At 35.6% G+C, this 27,694-nt stretch overlaps 1 protein-coding gene across 5 annotated transcripts in view; it reads right to left on the reverse strand.

The window, feature by feature from the left end:
• Positions 1-27,694, reverse strand: part of exoc6 (exocyst complex component 6) — a 127,810-nt gene that overhangs the window by 27,254 nt on the left and 72,862 nt on the right. For 3 of the 5 annotated variants that reach the window (XM_056468954.1, XM_056468956.1, XM_056468958.1), the window contains exons 12-20: positions 21,860-21,931; positions 21,496-21,593; positions 21,306-21,411; positions 18,572-18,681; positions 10,733-10,844; positions 10,517-10,651; positions 8,835-9,014; positions 6,581-6,610; positions 149-290 (exon numbers count right to left, since the gene is read on the reverse strand). In XM_056468954.1, coding sequence (XP_056324929.1) covers positions 149-290; positions 6,581-6,610; positions 8,835-9,014; positions 10,517-10,651; positions 10,733-10,844; positions 18,572-18,681; positions 21,306-21,411; positions 21,496-21,593; positions 21,860-21,931 — 985 coding nt within the window. The remainder of the gene's footprint in view (positions 1-148; positions 291-6,580; positions 6,611-8,834; positions 9,015-10,516; positions 10,652-10,732; positions 10,845-18,571; positions 18,682-21,305; positions 21,412-21,495; positions 21,594-21,859; positions 21,932-27,694) is intronic. The other 2 variants (XM_056468955.1, XM_056468957.1) reach the window with 1 other exon arrangement.

Genomic DNA, 27,694 nt, shown 5'->3' on the forward strand with positions numbered 1-27,694 from the left:
CGATCTGATTGGCTGACGCTTCCGTCGGCGCTTGAAAAGTTGAGCAAGTCCCAACTTCTGCAGCGAGCAATGCCTCTGAAGGGTATTCAACCGCATAAAGGCTGCATTGAAATGGCACTGTAAATGTGCAGTAATTGATCCTACTCACGTTCACACTGTATAACATCCAGGTTGAACTGCTGAATGGCTCCCATGCTGATCTGTTTGAGCTCAGTGTCCAGCAGCATCTGCATCAGTGACGTGGCCAGATGTTTACAGGCCGACATACATGCCGTCTGTGCCACTTTACCCTGAGGAGAGGGACAAAAACACAACGGAAAACATTACTACAAGTGTCGTCTGCTACACACAGAGCATCAGTCAGGCCTCACAGTCACTTTTCTATTCTGAAGATTTAGTTGAATTAAAGATTGATGTTGGAATTACTTGAATTTTCACTTAACTGCACATTGTACTTAAAATTACGCAGAAACTACTTAAAAAGTAATTTAAGCAGAAAGACTGAATATACTTTTATAATAAAATACTTTTGTTATATTTTTGACAAATCAAACCTCAAACTTAATATCAAGTCTTGCAATAAGCAGTATAGGAACATAATAATGGCTGATTTAGACTAATATGATTTTATTTTCTTATATATAATTTTTTCTAATTTACACTCATTGGCCACTTTATTAGGTACACCTGTCTGACTGCTTGTTAACGCAAATTTCTAATCAGCCAATCAGATGGCAGCAGCTCAATGCATTTAGGCATGTAGACATGGTCAAGACAATCTGCTGCAGTTCAAACCGAGCATCAGAATGGGGAAGAAAAGGGATTTAAGTGACTTTGAACGTGACATGGTTGTTGGTGCTAGACCTGCTGGTATGAGTATTTCAGAAACTTCTGATCTACAGGGATTTTCACGCACAGCCATTTCTATGGTTTACAGCGACTGGTCTGAAAAAGAGAAAATATCCAGTGAGCGGCAGTTCTGTGGGCGCAAATGCCTTGCTGATGTCAGAGGTCAGAGGAGAATGGCCAGGCTGGTTCCAGCTGTAATCCATCCTGCCTTGTTTTCTTGGCACACTTTAGGCCCATTAGGTACCAATCGAGCACCCTGTCAATGCCACAGCCTACCTGAGTATTGTTGCTGACCATGTCCAGCCTTTTATGACCACAGTGTACCTATCTTCTGGTGGCTATTTCCAGCAGAATAATGCACCATGTCATGAAGCATGAATCATCTCCAGTAGCACGATGCACAAATATTTCCAGTACATTGTTGAATCTATGCCACGAAGTATTAAGGCAGTTCTGAAGGCAAAAGGGTGTCCAACCCGGTACTAGAAAGGTGTACCTAATAAAGTGGCCGGTGAGTGTATATGCACACTACCAAACAAATGTTTAAAATAATTGAGATTTCTTTATGTTGTCAAATGCAGATAATTCTGCTTACTAAGAGTTGCAACAATACAATAGGTAATGCTGACAAGTATTACAGTAACAAAAAACTGTCCTATCATAACATAAATGAAACTATTTTTGATGCAAAGCTACATTTTCAGCATCATTACTACAGCATTATAAGCTGATTTTCTGCTTAATATAAACTTTAACCTGAGAAACCAGTTATGAAATAAAAGAAATCTTTATTATTACAAACTTTCAAATTGGCGTAGTGTGTATTTAACAAATTGACTGTTCTTGTTCATATTAAAAATTCACTTTAAAATCACTTAATTTAACGTCACAATGTAGCTAGATAGTATGATAAACACACTGAAATATAAGACATTAGTTTTAAAACTTGAATATTTTCATAGCTTTGCAGATCTAGTCACCTTTCACTTTCGTTGGATTTGTAAAACTAAGAGCACAGAAACTCATCTGGGTTTGGAAAAGTTGAGTGAATAACACATAGGGTGGACTCTTTTTAAGAGTATATCTGTCTTGTAAACCTTTGGAAGTGCATTGCTCGAAATATATCCACAATTCATAGAAACATCTCTAAATTAAAGGATGGTTTCCACCCCCCATAAAATGCATTTACCTTCAGGCCATTCAAGATGTAGCTGTCATTTTACATAGCAGAATATTGAAATATTGGCCCCCCCAAAAAAAGCAATAAAAATAAATACCTGCGGCTTCGATGAAGGTCTTATGAAAAAAATAATCTGACATTATTATCAGTTATCAAGATTAAAAGATCTGTCAAATCATCTTAGATAATTTAAATGTAAATATAAATCTTTTAACCTTGATAACTGATCTCTGGCTAATTTGGTTCTTCAAACAAGTTTCGAATCAGATTAAGTTATCTGGATGAACTCATCCGAGATCGTTGCGTGTGTTGTAAAGGACAGATCTATCCATCCTCGAAATCATGATCAGCAATGCAACAATTGGCTGACGGCACAGCAGCGTAATGACATCATCTGATTAATATTCAATTATCCACGTGAGCAAAATTACATAAAATTCATAGTAAACAGTTTGTTAAATATGAAATGCAATAACTTTCCACATTTGTTGTGGGCTGCAGGCTTTATACTTTCATGTGCCAAGAATATTAGCAATTTATTTAGTTTTACATTTTAGATCAGATTTTCTTTAGCCTAGGCCTATTTTTGTTTCTTAATCGGCGTAAGGAATTTTAATTAATTTTGCATCAAAAAAGCATTTTGATATTGGTAAATGCGTCTGCAACTTTAGTGAAGCATTAAATCATCGTCATATTAGTCGTCAAAACATGCATAACTGCATAAATTATTATTCCTTTATAAAAAACAAACAAACAAAAAACAGTTGAATATTGTGCATGTCTATTATCTTGCAGAACTTGTACTAAAGCTGGATCAGTAAATTTAAATAGTATGCATTTGTATCTAGAAAATCCATATTAATAAGTGTTCTCTTTGATCCCCTTGGGGAGAACCACCCCGTTTGGGTACTTTTATTTATATATATATTTAAACTTATATGTATATAAACATAAATATTATTAATTATTTAATATTAAATATTATTATAAATGTGTATTTATATGAACTTTTTTTTACTATTTTCCCAAGTGTATATAATTTATAGATTACTACTGTAAGAAAAATCAGCATTTGGTACATACTTACAGTATTATCTTTGCTTGAACTGACCCAATCCAATCCTGCTTACATGAAATAAACCTGCTCCCTAGCAGGTTTGAGCAACCAGACCTGTTGCTATGACAACAACTCTCGGAAGAGTTTTGAAGAACGAAACGATCCGGGATCATGTCAAATCGTCAATAACCAAATCCAGATAATTGAGTAATCCATGTACAAAGAACGGACCCCAGGTGTTCTCAGATTCAAAATACAATAACAATCAGGGAAAGTGTAACTGTAGTAAAAAATGACCAAGTACAGTAAACAACTTGAAAATGCACTATTTTGGGAAAACCACTAGAGATCTTTTTTTTTTTTACATTGTAAATTTAAACATTTAATTTTATAACATTATGAGGGCAAAAACTATATCTTACTTATTTTCCCTGCCCCCCTCCGTTAGTCATAATTGGGTGCACAGAGAAAATTTGCATGTTCATATGTTTTTTTTTTTCTTTCTTTCTTCCCTTTTTAATAAAAATTTTTAATTGAAATGTTTTTATTTTTCTACTGCTGTACCTTTTGCATAACTGTTTTTACATAAGGCCCAATATGTGTTAGTTTTTTTTATAATGTTATTTTATTTATCTTATTATTATATATTTTTTTATTTGTGTTTTGCCCTAAAGATGGTTTTTGATGCAAGAATATATATTTGTATACGGTTTGATTCAGAAAGGAAGAAAATGTGAACTCAATTTGCTTTCTGCTGATAGACTGCAGCAGTTAATGTCTTACCGATTCTTTATATTTGATACTGTAACTCTTTTTTGGGTGAAAATCCTCAAAACTGCTGGTGGTGACTGGCAACTTAAAAAAACTGACTAGGAAATAGTTATAAATCATCAAGGATCCCAATTTGAGCAAAAAGATCTTAATTTATGTTTTACTTAAAAAAACAAAACAAATCCCTACATCTTACATCTTGGATGGTCTTAAAAGAAGTAAATAACTCACAAATTTTCATCCAAAGATGGGTTTGCGAGTTACAGGAAATTTTGTGAGGTACAGGTTTCCAACATTTAAATTTTTTTAAAAACAACTAAATCAAACTTGTTTAAAACAAGTCACGAATGAGCAAATCATGAGCAAAAAATTATTTTGGGTGAACTATCAAGGTGTTATTTAACACCTAAAATCATAACCAGAGAAAATAATGACAACACAGAAATGACAACGCTCTTCCAACTCTTGAAAATCCACCATCTGATGGATTTCCATTGAGACAAACACACAAAAATACTTTAACATATCTCATGTCTGCAGCAGTCGCTCATGCATGCCAACACAGCTCATAATGAGCAAGGTTAAATAGAGGAAAAACCTGGCAACAACACACATCAAACACTCAAACACACGTTAACAAAAAACTCATGCAACAGCTGCTCCACCAGTACATGCTGACGACTAGCAAGGAAATCACTTACAAAATTTCACTTTATTATTCTAAAGTACAAAGAAATGCAAACCAGGCTCTCTGCAAAAGTCTTATCAGTTATGTTATCAGTTTTAATATAACTGGACACACCACAAATCCCAATTAATATTATTAATACATTACTTTACTGGTATTATTTTGTATAATAAGATAGCACCACACTGAGCAACCAATTTTGTTTAACAAGAATATGCATAGCCAAACATAAAAAGCATAAAATAAAACTGCACAGAAATAAAAAATTCTATTAAAAACACCCTACGATAAAATTATGCTTATTTAAAAATTCTTCAAGACACACTCTCTCTAAAAATACACAAATAAAAAAGTGATGTGCGTGCTTTTGTTTTGTTTGTTGTGTCTGTTTTGAATGAGATATTGCAGGTAATAAAATTCAAGCGATGCTGAAAATATCTTGCATGGATTTATTAAAACATGAACAGAGCAGCAATCTTGTTTTTAAAACCCTTGACGCTGTGCTCACATCTCTGCAAATGCAGTCATTCATGGCCTCCATTTATATTATATTACCTGACAAAAGTCATAGCCTTTCCAAGTTTTAGGAACAACAAATAATAACTTGACTTCTAGTTGATCATTTGATGTCAGAAGTGGCTTTTATGAAAGGCAAAGGCCTCTAGATTACGCTTATTTTACCAAAATAAAATATGATCATGATTTAATTTTTAATTATTTAATTAGGACAGTAAGGTCTGACTTTACTTAAACAAAAGTCTTGTCACTTAACAGAAATAATGTACAGTATAAAATATAAAGTCATGGTGCAGTGGAAAAATAATTAATATAGTGTCTGACTCCCATGACCTTGGAGGACTGCATTCATACATCTCTGCAATGACTCAAATAACTCATTAATAAAGTCATCTGGAATGGCAAAGAAAGCGTTCTTGCAGGACTCCCAAAGTCTTCAATGTCTCCTCCATCTTACCATAGACATGCGCAATAATGTTTAAGTCTGGTGACCGGGCTGGCCAATCCTGAATTTGCCCTCTTCTGTGGTTTGTAATGTAATGGGCAGCACAAAAGTCTTGATACCTCAGGCTGTTGATGTTGCCATCCACTCTGCAGATCTCTTGCACGCCCCCAAACTGAATTTACCCCAAACCATGATTTTTCCATCACCAAACTTGACTGATTTCTTTGAGAATCTTGGGTCCATGTGGGTTCCAATAGGTCTTCTGCAGTATTTGCGATGATTGGGATGCAGTTCAACAGATGATTAATCAGAAAAATCTACCTTCTGCCACTTTTCCAAATGATCAACTAGAAGTCAAGTTATTATTTGTTGCTTTTACAACTGGGATCAACAACAAGACTTTTGTCAGGTAGCGTATGTCTGCTTATCTTTGTGAATTGATCCTAATGAATTAAATGTAATGACATTAAGCTGTCTAGGTAGTAGTTTAGAATAAAAAAGCAGCATTCTGACTTGAGACACACTCTTTATTGGTGAGATTATCATATTAGAGGATAGGTCATCCAAATATCCAAATAAAATCCAATGTCGTTATAAAAAAACTTTGCTTTTGTCTACACAAGGAAGTCCAAATTACATTCTTTTATGGACAAAATTAGTTTAAATTAATTTTAAAATTATTTTGTATTCCAAAGACGAGCAGTAATCTAAAAAACTTGGAAATATCATTAAAGCCGTGTAAGGAGATGATAAATTAGCATTTTTGTGTGAACTATCCCTTTAAATCTTAGGACTAATGCAAGTGAATCTCAAGTAAGGATGGCACGGGTGGTCTGCAGATACTGGCATCAGCTTGAGACAATCATGGGCAGCAGATCAAGGGCAGCATGCCAATTAATCCGATTTACATTCTGCATAAGTGGAACAAATAAAATAAAAAAGCAAAACAAGGCTGACGGCAAGTCCACAGAGCTGACATGAACATGCAGTTTTAATGTCTTTTTTTTTTTTTTTTTTTTTTAATATTGTACTTTTTCTCTGCCTCCTCAAGAATTTGAAGAGGGTTCTACTTACCGACATGGCAGCATGATCATTGTTGTTATTCTGAGCCCAAGAAAAATAAAACACGGACAGGGAAAGAAAGTATAGCGATAATAAATGGATAGACAAAGGAAATCTGAAAAAAGCATGCCTGGCAGAACGTAAATAAATAAAATAATCAAAGGATACATTCGCTTACAGGAAAAGATGTCACATTGTTGAGAAAACAAAGCATAGCCAACTCAAACTGAAGGTTAAATGATTCATTTAAGAGGACAGGGCAGCTGAAGAGAGACGCAAGCAAGCTCTGTTATTTGGAATTATCTGTGGTGACTATGTGCATGAAACTATACTTAGAGCGATTGTTTTTGGGACTGAATTGAATAATATATTTGTGTAATGACAGATACAACACCAAATATGAAATTACACAGCAAAAACGATTTTCTTACTTAGATTTGTCTTGTTTCTAGTCCAAATATCTCAAAACTCTTAAACCAAGAAGCATTTTCTAGACTAGCAAAACATTACATTTACATTTAGTCATATAGCGGACGCTTTTGTCCAAAGCGACTTACAATTGAGGAGACAATCAGTGATTTAACAAAAAAAAAGGCAATACACACAACAAGTGCTAGTTATACAAAGTAACTTGTTTGTGCTCAGAGAATTTAGAGCTAAAGTAATGCTGTGCTCACACCAGATGAGGCTTGCGCGTTGAAATCACGATATTCCTGCGTAAATAGACGCGTGAACATTTTTAGCATCATTTGAATCATTTTTAACATCAAATTAGCTTCATTCACATGTCAAATTCACTTTACTAAAGATGCGGATTCGCGTTATGGGCAGGGCTTGTCTGCTCGGTGACTCTAGTTTCGTTGCTAAATGACTAACATGGATTTTATTAAGACAGCTGTGCTTTATGAAGGCTGAAAAACAGTGTAGATTCGTTCAGTGGCATGTCTGAGTCCACTAGATCCTTTCAGAGGTGTAGCCAGCTCCGTAAGTTCATCAAGTACTCCAGAAACTATACCTGGATGATGGAAGCTTTCAGCGCTGGCTCAGACTGAGCCAAGCCCAGTGTGATGAACTGTTGTCCAGAGTCGGCAGGAGGATTTCCCCTCGGGACACCAACAACAGGCGCTACGCCATAATCGCGCCCCTACAAGAGCAAGCTCCTGATTGCTTAACGCGGCACGAACGTTCAGATAAATAAAGTTTAGATTTTCCAACTTGAGCGATTCGTGCTTTAAATGCGTGAAACGATATATTCACGATGTGTCATTTCGCATGAATTGCGCCGCATGATGTCTATTTGCATCTTTGTATTGACTTAACATGTAAACCACTTGATGCTTGATCACCACACGCTTGATGCTGCGTCTGGTTTGTTTTTAGTTTTTTTTTGAAAGCGAGAGAGATTATAATTTAATTTGTATTTTTATTATTATTATTATTATTATTATTATTATTATACTATATTTTATAATACTCTACTACTATATACTGTGTTTCTAAATATATATCTATGTTCTTTTTAATGCGAATTTTATAAATGCTTTGGTAATACATTTGTAACATTTTTCATGCCAATAAAGCAATTATTGAATTGAATTGAATTGAATTGAATTGAATTGAATTGAGAGAGAGCTTCTACAAGTGGTTTGTTAAGCCCACTCACCCGTGTGAGGCACACTCAGAATGTATAGTATTTTGGGTTGGCTTGTGGTGTGGTGAAGTGGGGGAGAGAACAGGGTTCTTTGTTTTATTCACCGAGGTTATTCAAGGTGCTCTTGGAAAATATGAGTTTAGTTGTCAACAGAACATATTGTCTTGTTTTAAGAAAAAATGTCAAAATAAAGTGAGTTTTTCCTTAAAAACAAGCTAAATAATCTGCCAATGGGGTTAATATTTGTATGCCAATAGGAGAAACAATGGCATTGGCAGATTATTAAGCTTATTTTGGCAGATTATTTCTTAAAACAAGACCACATTTTTGCTGCTCTAGAAAAATGCTTTTTGATTTAGGAATGTTTAGATATTTGGACTACAAGACAAAAAGTCTAAGTGGGAAAAGCTTTTTTTGCAGTGTATGTTTTGACTTTCATTGTGGAAATTAGAAAATGTGTTATTTTGGTGGGCTCCTACGTTTCGCCTACGTCTAAACACCTATAAATGCCACATTGGTTTGACGGCACACATGCAATAACACACATTGACTGGTGATTGATCACAAAACCATGACGAGACTGACTGCTGGTGGATAGGATGGTGTGGAACTTACCGGAAGGTGGGTGAAGACCTGGAAGGTGCTGCGTAGGAAGTTAATGAGATCCATGAGGTAGCCGCTGGCCCTGCCGTCCGACTCCGCCATTCCCCATTCGTAATCCGCCAGCTGAATGAATTCATCAATCTTCTGGTTGAGTTTAGTGTAAATTTCTCCTTCAGCAGCATGTCTGGCATCCTGACAATAAGAAAAATGTGCATTTGAATTGCTAAGAAGTCCTCTAACACTAATACAACCAATTTCCATGTAATACCAGGACGCTTTTAAAGGAACACTCCACTGTCTACTTAGGCAAGGCAAGTTTATTTATATAGCACATTTCATACACAGTGGCAGTTCAAAGTGCTTTACATAAACGGGAATAAAAGTAATATAATAAGAATTAATATAAAAACAGCGTAAATAAAATGTTTTTCCATATTCCAAAACAATGGTGTATCATATTTTCTCATTTTACTCTGGGACTTCCCTTACCTGGTGATCACCCCCCCTCTGTGGACTTTTTCGGTACCTATTAATTTACTGGACGTCTCCAACAGATTCGATTTTTCACCTAATATTGAAAAGTTAAGCTCTACAGCTCTAAATACGTGCCCCCAATTTCAACTTCCTTTTGGAAGTAAATCGCACAGCCCCCTGATTTCAACCCCCCCTCCCGGGAGTAGATCGCTTTAGCTAGCCAAACGAATTAAAAGGTCTTGATCTCAGCCAGCTGCCATGTAAATATATATATATACACACACATACACATAAATACATATATACACATAAATACATATACACATAAATACACACATATATACATAAATACACACACACACACACGCAGACGCACACACACACACGCACACGCACACACATATATATATATATATATATATATATATATATATATATATATATAAATTTACATGGCAGCTGGCTGAGATCAAGACCTTTTAATTCGTTTGGCTAGCTAAACCGATCTACTCCCGGAGGGGGGTTGAAATCAGGGGGCCGTGCGATTTACTTCCAGAAGGAAGTTGAAATATGTATATGTATATTTGTACATATATATATATATATATATATATATATATATATATATATATATATATATATATATATATATATATATATATATATATATATAGGCGTCACGGTGGCACAGTGGGTAGCATGACTGCCTCACAGCAAGAAGGTCGCTGGTTCGAGCCTCGGCTGTGTCAGGTGGCATTTCTGTGTGGAGTTTGCATGTTCTCACCATGTTCGCGTGGGTTTCCTCTAGGTACTCCAGTTTCCCCCACAAGTCCAAAGACATGCGGTATAGATGAATTGAATAAACTAAATTGGCTGTAGTGTATGAGTGTGAAAACAAAAAACAAAATGTGAAAATTCTTATGTAACTCTTTATAATCAAACTTAAGCAATAGGAACAAGCTGCTGCGTGTTTAATGACACAAAAAAGTAGGTCATCGGATAACACCGCCGTTTAGACACATTTAACACCGTGGAATCAAAACAGGGTCTTAATGGAGTTCGTGAAGCCTGAGGCGGCTGCTGTCTCTGCAGTCGATGACAGTTTTACTCTGAACACAACACACAGCTCCAGACGGCGGATCTCTGATCACAGTCAGCCTATGGCAGAAATGCGGCAATACGACCTTAATTAAAGAGCATGTCTGTGAATGACTTTTTACCTTGAAGGTGGAAAGCCCGTAAAGTCTTGTGGTGTGAACCGTTTCCGGGGAAACATTGGTGATGTTGGTGATAAAATCCTCCAGGTATTTACATGCGTGCTCTAAGTGGGTGGTGTTGATGATGATTTGAACAAGCTGCAAACATAAAAAAAGGTGTGTTATTTTCAAACTGGGCTTCAACAGACAGAATGAGGCAAGTCTTTGCATCAACACTACCTCTGTTAATCCAATGTGCGGCTTTTTGATGAGGTTTTGTAAGCAGCTGCTCAAGGTTCTCGTCAACAGCAGGTTGGTGGATTTACGGAGCATGTCATCGATTTCGGTTGAGCTGAAACACAAATTAAAAAACAAATCTGTTCAGTCAAGCCCTAGTTTCGTAAAGCTTTTTATGATTATTATGATTTTTTTTAAGTCTTGGTAATATATAACCAGGCAAAAAATAGCTATGTTTCCATCCAAAAATGCAAAATAGACTTATGCACAAAACTGAAATATCACATAAAACATTTGCGAATAAAAACAGTTTCCATCCAGTGAGACACAATAAAAATTAAAATAATAATAATAATAATAAAAATGCCACTTCCTGATCATATATAACCAGGGGGGAAATAGCTATGTTTCCATCCAAATATGCAAAATAGACACAAAACTGGAATATAGCATAAAACATTTCAGAATAAAGTACCATTTCCATCCAGTGAGACAAAATAATAATAATAATAACAATAAAAACAAAAAAGATACTAAATAATAATAATTTTAAAATTAAAAAAAAAAATTGCCATTTCCTGATCATATATAACCAGGGGCAAAATAGCTGCATCCATCCAAAAATGCAAAGTAGACTTATGCACAAAACTGAAACATAACATATAATATTGGCGAATAAAGAAGTGTTTCCATTCAGTGAGACAATAAATAAATAAATAAATATTAATAATAAAATAATAATAATAAAAATATAATTTATATATACAGTTGAAGTCAGAATTATTAGCCCACCTTTGAATTTTTTTTCTTTTTTAAATTATTTCCCAAATGAGGTTTAACAGAGCAAGGAAATTTTCACAGTATGTCTGATAATATTTTTCTTCTGGAGAAAGTCTTATTTGTTTTATTTCGGCTAGAATAAAAGCAGTTTTTAATTTTTTAAACGCCATTTTAAAGGTCGATATTATTAGCCCCTTTAAGCTAATTTTTTTTTTATTGTCTACAGAACAAACCATCATTATACAATAACTTGCCTAATTAACCTAACCTGCCTAGTTAACCTAATTAACCTAGTTTAGCCTTTAAATGTCACTTTAAGCTGTATAGAAGTGTCTTGAAAAATATCAAGTCAAATATTATTTACTGTCATCATGGCAAAGATGAAATAAATCAGTTATTAGAAATGAGTTATTAAAACTATTATGTTTAGAAATGTGTTGGAAATATCTTCTCTCTGTTAAACAGAAATTGGGGAAAAAATAAACAGGGGGGCTAATAATTCTGACTTCAACTGTATGTAGAGGAGTGTTTTGTTAAGTATATGCTCTATATTAGAAATGTCTGCTCCGTATTCCCCCTCTGAGAAATCTGGTCATCCTAAATTTTCAAGTGGGGACAATATAAAAGTAATGTTAATAAAGGCTTTTTCATTTTTTCACTTACTTTTAAAGTGCCTTGGACTTATGATTTTGTTGTTTATCTTGATGAACCCTTTATCTAAAGAGCATCAACAAATTAACTTCCTCCGAATCACTTTTTATTTGATTTTGGGTTAATAAAAAGTCTATAATTTCATATTTTGCTCTTTTGTTTATATTGTAGTGTGGCAAAATACATTGTTTACTGTAATACATTTTCGGAATTTATACAAGCACAAAAATACACACCAATATTGGAATGCAAACAGCAACACAAATAATAGCATCGTAAATAAATAGATTTTAGATACTACAATATATCCAGTCTATATATTAAAATTTATAATAAAAATAAATAGTTTTTCCATGTGCTCAGTAAATAATTGATTGAATTAATAATAACACAGACAGCATAAGTCAAAGATTTGTTTTAATTATTAAGCCCGACATGTTTACTGTACCAAAATATTTCTAAATGTTTCTTAAAATAAAATATATTGTGCTCAATGGCGGAAAATGTTGTCGTTTTTTACCCAGACATTTAAAAAAAGAGCAGAGCAGTAATCACAATACTGTGAATTATCCAAGGTTATCATAGAGTCAGAATCTTATACCGGCCCATGCCTAATCAGGTTATGAGATGTCTTATATTGTGATATGAGATTATTGTCAAATCACCCAGCCTAGACGGGAAGGTAAGTAAATGATGTTGAGTGTACTGAGCATAGTATGTCTGCTGTCTGCACTCATTAGCACTGCTGGAGTCCTACTGTTGTCTTGCTTGCTTGTAAGGTGTGAGTGTTTACAGGACACTGCTGGTTGGTGTTGATTTTGCGGTTGGTGAGCGTGTGTCTCAGCGTGAGGTGTTGATTAGGGGGAGTGATCAGGTGGAAAACGCTCAATGAAGGGGCGCAGAGGTCGCTCATTATCGCTTGCTTAAATAACAAAGAAACCATTAGAGAGGAGTGTGAAATCTGCAGTAGTTTGCATTGATTAGCGGAGACACAAAAGGAGAAAAGACTGTTGGATCAATTAATAAGTGTCCTGACCGCCTCATGTGGGTCTCCTCAGTCCTCACACCCTTCAAAGCAAAAGGGGTTCATCATTTGGCCGGTTGTCTGTGGAAATGCCTGGGCCGGTGTTGGCTAAAGCACAAGCAACGGCGGAAAAGGAGAATATGAAAGATCTGTTTCAGATGAAGCAACTATTGTGTCTGGTTCTCGAATCTGATTGGCTGACAGCCGTGCCATATTTTGCAATAACAGAACTCGTACAGCCTCCTCACCCTTCTGTATTATTCTGCCCACATAGAGTGACAGCAGATCAATAAACTCACTGCAGTTTGACAAATACTGCAGCTGTTATGCTGTGTTAACACCAGACGTGGTACACGTGGATATATCGCGCTATTCGCATGTAAATAGATGCGTGAACATTTTGAGTTTACTAGCTTCATTTGCGCATCAAATCCACTTCACAACAAGATGCAGATTTGCGTTATGGGTGGGGCTTGTCTGTCCGGTGACTCTAGCTTCGTTGCTAAATGGCTAACATGGATTTTATTGAGAGTATAGCTGTGTTTGTGTGCTTTATGAAGGCTGAAAAACAGCGTCGACAGCTGTGTCTGAGTCCACTAGATCCATTCTGAGGTGCACCCAGCTCTGTGAGTTCATCAACTCCTCCAGAAACAGTACCTGGATGATGGAAGCTTTCAGCTGTGTTTCCGACTGAGCCAAGCCCAGTTTGATAAACTTTTTAGTCGAGAACTTAGTTGTTTTCGATCAAATCATTATTAAACAGGTAAGTAACTTTCTAAACCGATTTCTCTCTTTTGTACATTGTAGTGCTGTTTTTATACCATGATCTGGTAGTGTTTGCTTTGGCTTTTTCGGGGTTAATCATTCTGATCTACCAATTTAAACAGAGAAATACTGGGAAATGTCTCTGGACTGAGGTATTTTATGCCATTCAGCTTTATAATCTAAAAATGTGAGCAAAATCACACGTTAAGATATTTAGAGTTTTAGACTTTAGATATTACGCTAGAGAATCATTCAAATACTAGTTCTAAAGTGACGTTTGTAAAGTAGCAACAATTTCTGCTGTTCTGACGTCAGCTGCAGATGTGAAAATAAATGGCGGAAGAAAGTAGTTCCTCTTACAAAAGGATTTTTAGACTCTTTGTGTTTGATTTTCTTTTTTATATACACGATTATGCCATTAAACTGTTGTATAAATGCAATATCACACTCGTAGCAGTATGATATGGCTGTATATCGTCACTGGTGGGACACTAAGGCGCGCCTCACACCAGTGCCAATATAAGGCCATATCGCACTGCTCCTCGTGTGAGATTTCTCATATATGTATATTCATAAACATAGCTGTATATAAAATATTGTCTATTGTAATTTACCTGGACATACATTGTTCATTTGTATATTTTTATTCTTACTTTTTATATTGCTTGTTATTTTTTCAATTTCTTTATTATCTGTGTTTTTGTCCTATTACTGTCATACTATTGTCTGCATTGCCTATTCTATGTGTGTTTGTAACATTATTTACTGAAATTAGAAATCATTACAAATACAAAATGTTAAACTTAATATGAAAACCTAATGCGTTGTGCAAAAAAGCCCCCCCCCCAAAAAAAAACATTTGACAAATCTCATCACGTAATTTAAAGATTAAAATAATCTTTAACCTAAAAAAATCTCTACTGAAATAAGAGCAAATCAATGCTAAACAACTGAAAAAACATATCATTCAAAAAATTTATAATTTTAAAACACTATTTGATATTTATGACATCCCATTGAACTGAAAATTATATTATATTATATTATATTATATTATATTATATTATATTATATTATATTATATTATATTATATTAGCATTATATATGGGGGAAATAAGTATTGAACACATCACAATTTTTCTCAGAAAACATATTTCTAAAGGTGCTGTTGACTTAATTTTCACCAGATGTTGATAACAACCAAATAAATCCATATATGAAAAGAAAACAAATCTAATTCGTTTTTAAATGAAGTTATGCATAATAAAATGAAATGTCACAGGAAAAAAAGTATTGAACACATGAGGGAGGTGTAGAAATGGAGTTAAAGCCCATACAGCAGCTGGACTCTCTCAGTAGTTCTTCAGCAACCCTCTGCCCTTCCTCATTGTAAATTAATATAACAACATCTACATTATGAGGATGAAGATGAAACCAGGCGTGACTTTTCAGCAAGACAGTGATCCAAAACACAGCCAAGGAAACTCTCAAATGCTTTCAAAGAAAGGAAATCAAGCTTCAGAATGGCCCAGCCAATCCCCTGACTTGAATCCAATAGAAAATACAAAATAAAGATCATGTTTATTTTGGTGCTGTGAAAATGGGCAGGATAAAACATCGACAAAGCAACCGATTGCTCCATATTTTACATTTATGTACGGAGGCCTCATGTTTTGATCTTCTATTGGTCAATTTTGCAGGTCAGAGTTCAACAAGCTTGAACTTTGGAATGCAGCGACATGCCAGACTTTATGCACAAACACACATTTCCGGTCTGCCGCATTCATGTGCATATGAATGGAAGTCTATAGGTGAAAAGTGCAGTGCGACTATAGCTTTATGCTAGAAAAGCTGTTGCTGCAAAAAAAATTGGGGTTTTAAGTACAATTACATTCTGATACACCAGATGACCTTGGATTACTGTTGAGCAACAGGGCTGCTTTGTCTGTGATGGACGACGGGTGGTAAAATCAACCAGCTATGTGCACTTCTAACCCTCTGGGAAAGAATTTGGGGTGCCAATGACAAGCACAACACAGACCCCTCACAACGTCCAGCCGAATGCCACAGAGCTTAAAGAGAACAAATATTGGCAGAAGGGATAGCTGGAGGTGAAGGGGAGGGTGGCGCTTTTAAAGACAGACCCAAATCCATAAATGAAGGCTTCCCATGGAGAGAGTCATGTCACAATAACAGCTCCACAATCCCATACAGACAGGACAAGAGATGAGTGACAACTGACTGACAACTTCTGTCTTCTGTTTGGTTGTTTGGCTAACAAGAGCGATTCTGGTGACACTTTACTTGAAGGGGGTGTTTATAAGATATTCTTAAGAGGTGTCATTACACATTTATAGTCATGACATGACACATAGCTTGAATATGAATGATATTGTATGCATGTCTATGAAAACTGTAATTTACATTAAGTTAAGGTATTTTAAATGTAAATATGACACTGTTTGTCATGACAACTTGACGCAGACAAATATATACAACCTGATTTTGTCTGTCATGATAACTTGACCTTACCAAGACAATAAAACTTGTCATAGACATGATTTTATTATAATAATAACGTTATCAAGACCCCAAGGAGACCCATCTTTTAAGCAGGTTTCTTATGATTATTTTTAATCATGTTATTTTGTATTTGAGATGTGTTTGTATTGGGAACTTTCTCATCTTTCATGTATTTGAAATTATGTTTGGCAATATTTTATTAATTGTTTTTGGCATGTTTGTTGTAAGGTGACCCTGAGTGTCCAGAAAGGCACCATTTATAAATATCAATCAATCAATCAATCAATCAATCAATCTTTATTTACATAGCACCTTATTACAACCAGGAGGCTGCCCAAAGAGCTTAATATTCATTCATTCATTCATTTTCTTTTCAGCTTAGTCCCTTTGTTACGATGGGGTCGCCACAGCGGAATGAACCGCCAACTTATCCAGCATGTTTTTACGCAGCAGATGCCCTTCCAGCCGCAACCCTTCTCTGGGAAACATCCATACACACTCACTCACACTCATACACTGCGGACAATTTAGCCTACCTAATTCACCTAGAGCGCATGTCTTTGGACTGTGGGGGAAACCGGAGCACCCGACTGAAACCCACACAGAAAAGCCAACTGACCCAGCCGAGGGTCAAACCAGTGACCTTCTTGCTGTGAGGCGACAGCACTACCTACTGTGCCACTGCATCGGCATGCTTTACATAATTAAAACAAAATTAAACATTAAAACATAAAATTTTAAGAACACTAGTGTCAACAAAACAATAAAACAGCATTTTGTACTAACGAATTAGCAAGTCTAAATAAACAGGTTTTATATTTAGCTTTACAAAGTGCCACATCTGTGATGCAAAGTTCTAAAGGAAGGGTATTCCACAGTTTTGGACCTGCCACTGAAAATAAATGATCACTCCATTGTTTATACTTGGATCTGGGGACCTCCAGCAACAACTGACCTGCTGATCATCGTGCTGTTGTTGCCCAGTAACGCACAGTAAACAATTTGGGGCTCGCATTTTCAAAATAAAAGTCCCCCATACACAGCAAGTGAAATATACGCCTAAAATAACTAAGGGAGGAAAAAAATTAGCACTGTTGTATCACTAGAAAACATTTGACTTATCAAATGTAGCATGAGGCGTGAGGACTTTTTTTATGATTTTAGATTGTATATGAGTTGGTGTGCTCTTGATGATGCGGCTGCTTGCCATGTCCGGATGAATGACCTAAAGTAGGCATACATGCAAATGAGGAGGGCATAGCCTGTGAGTCTTGTCTGAGTTTGTTTTGTCTTCTGATTGGCCTGTTATCCACCGGGGTTTTACACTTGTGGAATTCATATGAAAACGAGAAAACAGCGGTGTCTGAGGCTCACAGTATGCCCATTTATATATACTGATCTTTTATTATTCTACTATGCCTTAGTATACCCAGATTTGTATTATAGGGCACCTTTAAGTAATGTTGTCCTATGTCATGGTAATGCCAAGTTGTCATGGCAAAGATAAACACCAGTTGAGATGTATTTGTTCAGGTCAAGTTGTCATAAAATAATTGTCACTATAATAAAGGTTTCAAGGGTGTCACAGTGGCTCAGTAGTTAGCAGTGTCCCCTCACAGCAAGAAGGTTACTGGTTCGAGTCCCAGCTGAGCCAGTTGGCATTTCTGTGTGAAGCTTGCATGTTCTCCATGTTTGCGTGGGTTTCCAGGGGCTCCGGTTTCCCCCACAGTTCAAAGACATGCGGTATAGGTGAATTGGATGAACTAAATTGGCTTTGGTGTATGTGTGTTTGTGTGTAAATGTATGGGTGTTTCAGAGTAATGGGTTGTGGCTGGAAGGGCATCAGCTGTGTAAAACATATGCTGCTGGCAGTTCATTCCGCTGTTATGACCTATGATAAATAAGGGACTAAGGAAAATGAATGAATGAATGAATGAATGAATGAATGAATGAATGAATGAAAAAAAGTTTCATGACAATCTCATGAACACCCCCTTCTTTAGCGTGATTCTTCAATATCTTCATTCAATATCAACTGATCAACAATTGAATGCTGAATGTGTCTGCTGATGTGGAGGGTGTTGGGGCATCTGCTCACCTGCGATGGAGTGACTCGGAGAACTTCAAGCTGGCGTAAATAAACTCCTTCACTTGAGAGTAGATTTGAGGCACTGACTGGGACATGGGCAGCTTCTTTGGGAATTGTTGCTGTTTAATAAAGAAAGATTTGAAACTAGTCAAAATGAAATGACATTCACAACTCATTTATTTTCTGTGACATATTTGCATTGTTTTCATGCAGTTATGAATCAAACTTGTAAACCGCATTTGGTGAATACCACCAGCTATTGAATATACCCCACTATATGGTGATGATGGCCAACTATTCTGTATGGTAAAGCAGAAAACCATCACTACAAAATACTGTTGAAGTCACAATTATTAGGCTTTCTTTGAATTTCTTTTTTAAATATTTCCCAAAAGATGTTTAACAGAGCAAGGAATTTTGCACAGTATTTCCTATAATACTTTTTCTTCTGGAGAAAGTCTTATTTGTTTTATTTCGGCTAGAATGAAAGAAGTTTTAATTTTTTTAAAAACATTTTAAGTCATTATTATTAGTCATTATTATTAGCCCCCTTAAGCAATTATTTTTAAATACCCTAACTTGCCGAATTAAAATAATTTTTATATTTAACCTAGTTAAGCCTATAAATGTCACTTTAAGCTGAATACTAGTATCTAGACAAATATCTAGTAAAATATTATGTACTGTCATCATGGCAAAGATAAAATAAATCAGTTATTAGAAATGAGTTATTAAAACTATTATGTTCAGAAATGTGTTAAAAAATATTATTTCCATTAAACAAATATTGGGGGAAAAATATAAAGGGGGCTAATAATTCAGACTTCAATTAAAGGTAAACGAAGAAAGAAATGGCAGAAAGCACAATTTAACATGTTTTGTTTAAAGCACAATGTTATGTTGTTATTTTAAGATTACACAAATAAAAGTAGACCCATTACAGTTCGATAGATGTCAATTTTTACTTCTGCATTGAGTGCACTCAGTGGGACTAACTTTTGCACAGTAGCATACTCTTTTCCGTACTCTGATGCACACCACTCAAAAATGTAACTACATGTTGCGACAATGGTCAAGGTCTGTGATTGGTTGGGTCTCAACTTGTGTGAATTGCTCCACAGACATATTATTTTTATTAAAGATTGTTTGTACGCACTGTATATTTGCCCCACTTAATCAAACTCAGTGTAATAAGGCCTTAAAGCATGATTTTTATTTCTGCGTTGAGTGATCACCTTACCAATAAGCAATAACATTTCTGGAATACATCTTGAGCGAGGCGGGACATATTAGGCACTAGAGTGCATTTGATTGGTCGGAAGATTTGATGAGAAACTGAAGTATTAGGTGACGCCGATTAGGCAGAGGTGATGATCTGTAAGCATTATCTTCAAAATGCATATTTTGTTACTGTTTTGAGCACACTAGACATCAGGGGTCTCATGTATGAAGACTTGTGTTGAATTCATACTAAAACACTGCGTACGGACAAAGCTGTAAATGTACATACTTAGTAAAAAATTCAGATGTATGAAACACTGCCTACGCTGAATCCCACCCTTATTCTCTTTGTACATCCGAATTAACGTGAAACTGAGCGCACGTGCACTAGCACAAAACCCCTTTCTGCCTCCTACCCCTAATAAATATAGTAATGACTCTACTTTGGCAAAACCAAATGAAAAAGCTATGGCAAAAGCAAGCAAGCAAGAAGAGAAACTTCACAGAATGTGAATTGGAGGTGCTACTATTGGAGATTGACCGGAGAAAAACTGTGTTATTTGCAAGTTTGTCCTCCATAATTAATAACAAAAGAAAATAATAGAATGGGAGAGTTTAGCTGACACGGATAACGCAGTGGAGTCTGAACATCGCACTGTGAGTGAATTAAAAAAGAAATGGTCTGATGTAAAGGTGCAGGTTAAGAGGAGAACAGCGGCGCACAGTCAAAGTGCGGACCGTACAGGCGGAGGAACAGGGGATGCTGAACTAACACCCTTAGAGAAGAGAGTTGCAGCACCCCTCCGCTCTTATCAAGGCAGTGCCACCGTCATTTCAGCTGCCCAATCGCCTGACAACCGACCGAGTGCCTGCCACCTTGGAGCCTCATCCCAACCATGCCGTTTGTGAGGATGAATTAATCATGATTTGACCAAGGCCACCTTGCTACAATATTTGTTAAGTGCATTTGAGCATCACATATCATTTGCACATTTATTGAATGGAAATTTTTGCAATGTGCAATGTGCGTGCAGTCGATCGCTCCGAATACATTGGGAAAACCGGCAATCGCTGCAAAATTGCGCTTTAATGTTTGGCTGGTCAACAGCATGGTATGAAACCTTATATACCTGCTAGACATGCGGATGATCCCGTCCCATACAGCTGCCATTGCACAGCTTAAAGATACTTTGTAGTGTGCAATTTAACATAATTGCCTCTAGGAGTCGAAAATGGAAATAAAACAAACACAGACAAGAAATGCAAATCTGAAATCTGGCGTATGCAAAGTTTTTGTGCGTACGCAGCATTGATACATGAGGCCCCAGGACTTTTACTTCTATCCTGAAGTTCACAAATTAACAGTGGGAGCACCACTGGTGGTGAAAACTCAAACATAGCATGAAGGGACAATTTCCCACAGCTAGCAAACTATGAATCAAGTTGTTCACTTGTGAATGGAGTAAGAACTCATTCTGAGATTATATATGAGAGTATATAAATGTATGAGAGCTTGACAAACCTTTTCTATCTCTGCATCATGGAAGGGGAAGCGACTGACCACTGCCTTATACTCCTCTTCAGTATCCACAGGAATGGGGCTGTAGTTGTCCTGCTCAAAAATATCCCTGTTTTCAGAAAAGGAGAGATATTTGTCAGTCAATAGCCATATTATGAACAATATCAATTGTTGAAGTTGAAATTCAGCTCACCTGAACACCAGGGCCCACTTCTTGAGCAACGTTTCATTGTACTGATCTCGAACCTCAAACAACAGGTCAAAAAGTCTGTTCACAGGGAAGCCATAACCCTACAAAAACAAACAAACAATTATATTGAGTAAGCAGTGCAAATCTATCAAATGAAAAGAATGTTATTAAGATATTAAGGTTTAATTCATTTATTCATTAATATGGGGTCACCACAGCGGAATAAACCGCCAACTTATCCAGCATATGTTTTACACAGCGGATGTCCTTCCAGCAGCAACACATCACTGGGAAATATTTGATTTAAATAATAATAATTTTCAAAGCAAGATGGATATGATTTGACCAAAACATTACTGGACAGTACCTGTAAAGTGTCTGCAAAAATAACTATCAGGTTCTTCAGTTCCAGGACCAGGTCAGGATCGTTGCAGTAGGACTATTGGAAGAGAAAAAGATCAGAAAGAGCAAATTTCAGTGATTTTAATCATTAACATGCTTCACAAATTAATACATTTTTATTTCCTTTATTAAGCCAGGAAATCACATTGAGACAGTACTGTCTCTTCTTCCAGTGAGACCTGGTCAACTATGGAGTTCCACAGGGATCAATCATTGGCCCTGTATTGTTCACCCTGTATATGCTCCCCCTGGCTTCCATTTTCAATAAATATAAAGTTTCCTTCCTATATGTGGATGACACTCAGATGTATTTTCCTCTAAAACAAAAGGATTTAATTGGCTTACAACCACTCCTGGTTTGCTTACAGGAGCTGAAACTTTGGGTCTCAAGCTATTTTTTTAATTTAAATGAAAAAAAAACTAAAGTAATTATATTTGGGCACAAAGAAAATCCTCTGTTAGATGTCAATGTGGGATCCTTGGCCCCACATATTACCCAGTGTGTAAGAAATCTCTGTGTTATGTTTGATGAAAACTTAAAATTTGACAAACAGATCAGTACTGTCGTAGAATCCTGCTTTTACCACCTCAGACAACCGGCTAAAGTCAAGCCATTTTTATCCCTGGGAAATTTTCAAACGGTGATTCATGCCTTCATAACAGCATGTCTAGATTACTGTAACTCTTCCTATTTTGGTATTTTTCAGTAACTTCTGAGTAATTTGTTGCAAATTATGTGACATCACCCAGACAGTGGAGCTTGGCCGGATGCACCCGGCCCAAACCAATCGAGGAAAATAAATATATTTATGCTTTTTTGGAGTGAAACACTTTGGACAACGCTTGAAGAAAATTTAAGACTTCATAAAAATGGGATTAAGACTTTTTAATACCTTTAAAGGCCTTAATTTTCTCATAATTGATTTATCAACTTTTAATACTTTTTAAGACCCCACGGACAACCTGTTATAAAGCGTGTAGTGAGGGGTTTTACAGCCTTAAAACAGCTATAATGATTGTAAAAAAATAAAGGTGACAACTTTGCAGATATTAGATTCGCCTAATGAGAATTATTTTTAGTTTCATTTAAAACTTTATTAATCCTCTTGGGGCAATTCATCCTGACATGGTGGTGCTTTACATACAACAAGAATGACACATTCAACACAATAAACACCAACACTTAACCTCAAGTACACAAACAAACACTTGGGGAAAAAATTCAGTAACAATAATAAATAATAATAACTAATAATAATAAATAATAATCCATCGATTAACTACATTTATTACGTAACCGAATTGCTTCAGGCACAAAAGTGTATTTATAACAATTTGCAGAACATCTTATAGTCCTTAGAAGTTGCCCAAGGGGCATCCACTCAAAACATTTGTTTAAGGGGTGTGTGCTGTCCTAGTATTTTATGTGCCATCCTCAACACCTGCTGTTCGTAATATAACGCAAGACTTCGCAGGGGAACTGCTCAAATTTTTGAGCACAAATTAACAATGCCTTAAAGACGATTCTTGTTTTTTATAGACAGTGAAGAAAACCAGCAAATGAAGGAAAAGGACAAAATAAAGAACGTAACTCCACGAATAACGAGGGACCACTGTATAGAATCTCTGGGTGAACATATGGAAGAAGAATGTAACATTCACTTGAAAAAAAAATCTAATAAATACATTTAGCAAATATATTTTACAAAACTATAATAAAAATCATCATTTAAATTGCTTAAACATAGTGTCATGATTTAGATATCAAATAACAAAACTTTTTTTCTCGTAATAATTAATCAGTTTTAATACTTTTATTCTACAAGGAATCAGTAAAAGCATGTTAAAAAGGAGTTCTTCGAAGCTAAACGTATAAAATCCATATGCCACAACATCATTTATTTCCTTTGTGATTAATTGTACTATGGAAGTTCTGCTGTAAGATACTGTGATAATGCTATTTGACTTTCAGCTTTCTGATATATCACCAAATATATTAAATAGTGTATATTTTTTCAACATCAACAATTATAAATGTTTCTTGAGCATTTCTTTAGATTCATTTTGAAGGACTGTGTAACACTTAAGACTGAAATGATGTTAAAACTCAGCTTGATATAAATAAACGATGTATTACAACACAGACAACTAGAAATAGATGTTTGTTTACAGCCTTCTATCAAAACCATTAATAATACCCTAATATGACTGCTGTTTAATGATTTTAAGATTAAATAAATTAAAATGACATTGTAATCCCAAAGAAGGCTTAATCTTATTACTGCAAAGTCTATTTTAATTATTTTAATGTGAAATATAAAGAAACACATCTTCCCACAATTCAACTGCAAATAAAAATGTGTTATTACTTGAATCCCACAGAGAATCCAATATCGATTGCATCACATTTCTGTGGCCCAGATTAGTTTAGGCTCAGCATTTCCCTCTGAATGTGTAACTCACAGCCAGTCACTTATTGATCAAATACACTCATGTCTTAATGAGTCTTTAGGTTACATTAGCATGTAAATGTGGGAGTCCGGGCCTCCCATGTGGCTGATGGAGCAAGGGGGAGGCCTGTCTGTAAGGTTAAATAGGAGAGAGCAGTTCTTGACCCAGGCTGGGGACTGATGACTGACAGAATCAGTCAATGTCTGAGCACACAGGCCTGCCCACCCACTGCCATAGCAAAAACCCCACAGCAACATCCAGCAGCATTTTTTAAAACAGCAGCGCTGATGATCTGGACCAATCCTTGAGGATTCATCCAATATACTTGTGACTCTTAAAAGAATTTTTAACAGGGTTCCCATGCTTTCATGGGCATGAGATTCAAGAACTTTTTAAAGTATTATTAATTTTAAATCAAGCATCTTTGTAATTCATACGCCAGCACACTTTACGTAGTTCCATGAAAGTCCTTACTGTACTTGACATTTCACTTACAATAATATTTATGTTAAAAATGTCAGAGTAATGTTCAAAAAAGTTTAAAAAGTCATGTTTAAAGAACTTTAATAAAATTAGTTGAATTCAATATTGGTAATACGTTAATATTTTGGTAATAATTGATAATTTATAAAACATGCATTATTTGTTAATGTTATTGTACAAGATTTAAATGTAATATTTTTTTTTTTATTTAAGAATTTTTCATTTTTTTCATTCAGTTTTTTGAAAACTGTTAAAAATAAAGCCCTAAACCAAGTTAATTTCTAATTGAATTCAAGCACTTTCAAGGACATATGTTTGTTTTTAAGTCCTTTCCAAGTCTTGAATCTTTATATCTGAAATTCAGGTACTTTTATGAAGCATGGGAACCCTGTTTTAAACTCAAATATGCTTTACTACATTAATGGCTTTGCAATGAAAACATGCTACCATGCTATTCGGTGTGTGACCCCTTTAAGCCATTATTCAATGATTTTACATTTAAAATGAGCTAAAATGGCCAAAACAAATAATTTTTCCATAACTTTGGATTTAAAAGTGACACGTTAAGTACCAATTCAAACTATTAACTACTGGCTTAGTTGTTTATCAAGCTAAAAGTCTTAGTTAATGGTTTGTTGAGAGTGAGGATTGTACCTTAAAATCAAGTTTGACAGATTCAAGATACAATAATGCTATCAAAACATATTAACTATGTTTGAGACTTCTAATAAGGATATATTGAAAATGCAACAAGGGTGGCATGGTGGCTCAGTGGTTAGGACTGTCACCTCAAAGCAAGAAGGTTGCTGGGTCAAGTCCCGGCTGGCCCAGTTGGCATTTCTGAGTTTGCATGTTCTCCCTGTGTTGACGTGGGTTTCCTCCAGGTGCTCCACAGTCCAAACACATAGGTCAATTGAATAAACTAAATTGTCTGTGTAGTGAATGAGTGTGTGTGGGTGTTTCAGAGTACTGGGTTGCAGCTGGAAGGACATCTGGTGCGTAAAACATACGCTGGATAAGTTGGCAGGTCATTGGCAACTTTGATTTTGAAAAAAGGTAAAAGAAAATCCGGTCCACAATTACTTTTTATAATAAAAATACGTCATTTAGTGTGTTTTTTCACCAAATCAGTGACATCCTTTATGAATTTGGCAATTAAAGAGTTAAAATCCTGTAATCTTCTAAAAAAAATTGTAGTTTTGATCAGGACTGAGGTTGATTAACAGATTTATGCAAAAATAATTGAAAATTGAACTGAAAAATATTTATCTGATGCATTTTACAGCAGTTTAATTTAGTTGATGTTTTGATCCCGAACATAACTAAAGGATAGTAAATTTGCCCAGAGCGTATCGTTGAGTTTAACAATTCAAAGCATTTTCCTAAAAAATGTGTCAAAATAAGATTTGTCACCAAAAATCATTCTGCTAGCTCAAACACAGAAAAGTTATGGCCAAATTAAAACTCAAAATTCCCCCAGAGTGGATGAACACATCCCCAACGGCACACAAAGGTTAAGAATTTTTAGATATTTGCTAGATATTTGCACTACAAAAAAGACAAAAACTACAATGATCTCCAGAGCTTTCAGCCCGTGAGCCAGACGAGTGTCTTCTGGGTTGCTGTGCTCTGATAGTGAGGCTGCTTGTACAGGAGCTGCAGGTTTGATTTACAGCCCTTGCACTAGTGAGATTCTCTTGTTAAACATTTAGATAGGGCGCAAGTGGCCTGCCTCTCAGACGCGGGGAGTGAGTGCGTAAATCACACGCTTAAATAAGCAGTGCTACACATGCCGTCACTCCACACTTCAGGACATGATGTACTTCATTGACAAAGCATGTCAAAGTCAATACACACACACAAACACGTTATTTATAAGCCCTGGAGCAAAGTAAATATTGATAGTTGATTCATAGATCAGGATTTAAAGGGATAGTTCACCCAAAACTGAAAATTCAGTCATTATTTACTCGCCTTTCTCTTTTCCCCATCCTGTTTGTTTATCATACACAGTACGATAATCAATGAAATGCTATTGCGCAAGTAGATTGCATACAAAGTCAATGGCAATCCAAATCGGCAGTACAATTCCTGAGAAAAATTAATTAATTACAGTAATTTGAGTATTTGTAATTTGTTACTTTTACCACTGGTGTGTTATATAAATAGAACTGTGCTATAAATAGAATTACACAGGTTACCTGTGCACCGAATGATAGATTTTAAGATACTTTGATTAGTTTATAAGGCACTACACAATATGACACCTACTTAAATTTCTGACTGCTTATGAAAATATAATCCAAACCCTTTGCTACGCTCTTCTAGCTCTGGACTTTTAGAATTTCACTCTGTAAACCTGATGCGATCTGGCGGCACTTCTTTTAGTCACTATGCTCCAAATTGCCTCCCAAATGATTTGAAAGAATCCCCCAGCATTCATGTTTTTTTTAAAAAGCGTGTCAACACGCACCTTTTTAAACTTGGTTATGAATACAACAGTTTGTGAAGTGTATGTATTTTATGTATATTGTGTAGGTGTATGTATGTATGCATGTACGGTGTGTGCATGCAAATGTGAGGACTAATGTGTGTGTATATATGCATATATGCGTGTACATATATGCTTTTATCTGAGTATATATTTGTTGTTTTATGCTTTATTTGTCTATACATTTTTATGTGGTTTATTTTAAGGCTTGTTTGTTGCTTGTGAAGCGCTTTGAGTTGCATGTATGTACGAAAAGTGCCATACAAATAAAATCATTATTATTATATATACAGTTGACGTCAGAATTATTAGCCCCCCCGGAATTAATAGCCCCCCTGTTTATTTTTTTCCCCAATTTCTGTTTAACGGAGAGAA

The sequence above is a fragment of the Danio aesculapii genome, chromosome 12 (assembly GCF_903798145.1).
Source record: "Danio aesculapii chromosome 12, fDanAes4.1, whole genome shotgun sequence".
NCBI classification, from domain to species: domain Eukaryota; kingdom Metazoa; phylum Chordata; class Actinopteri; order Cypriniformes; family Danionidae; genus Danio; species Danio aesculapii.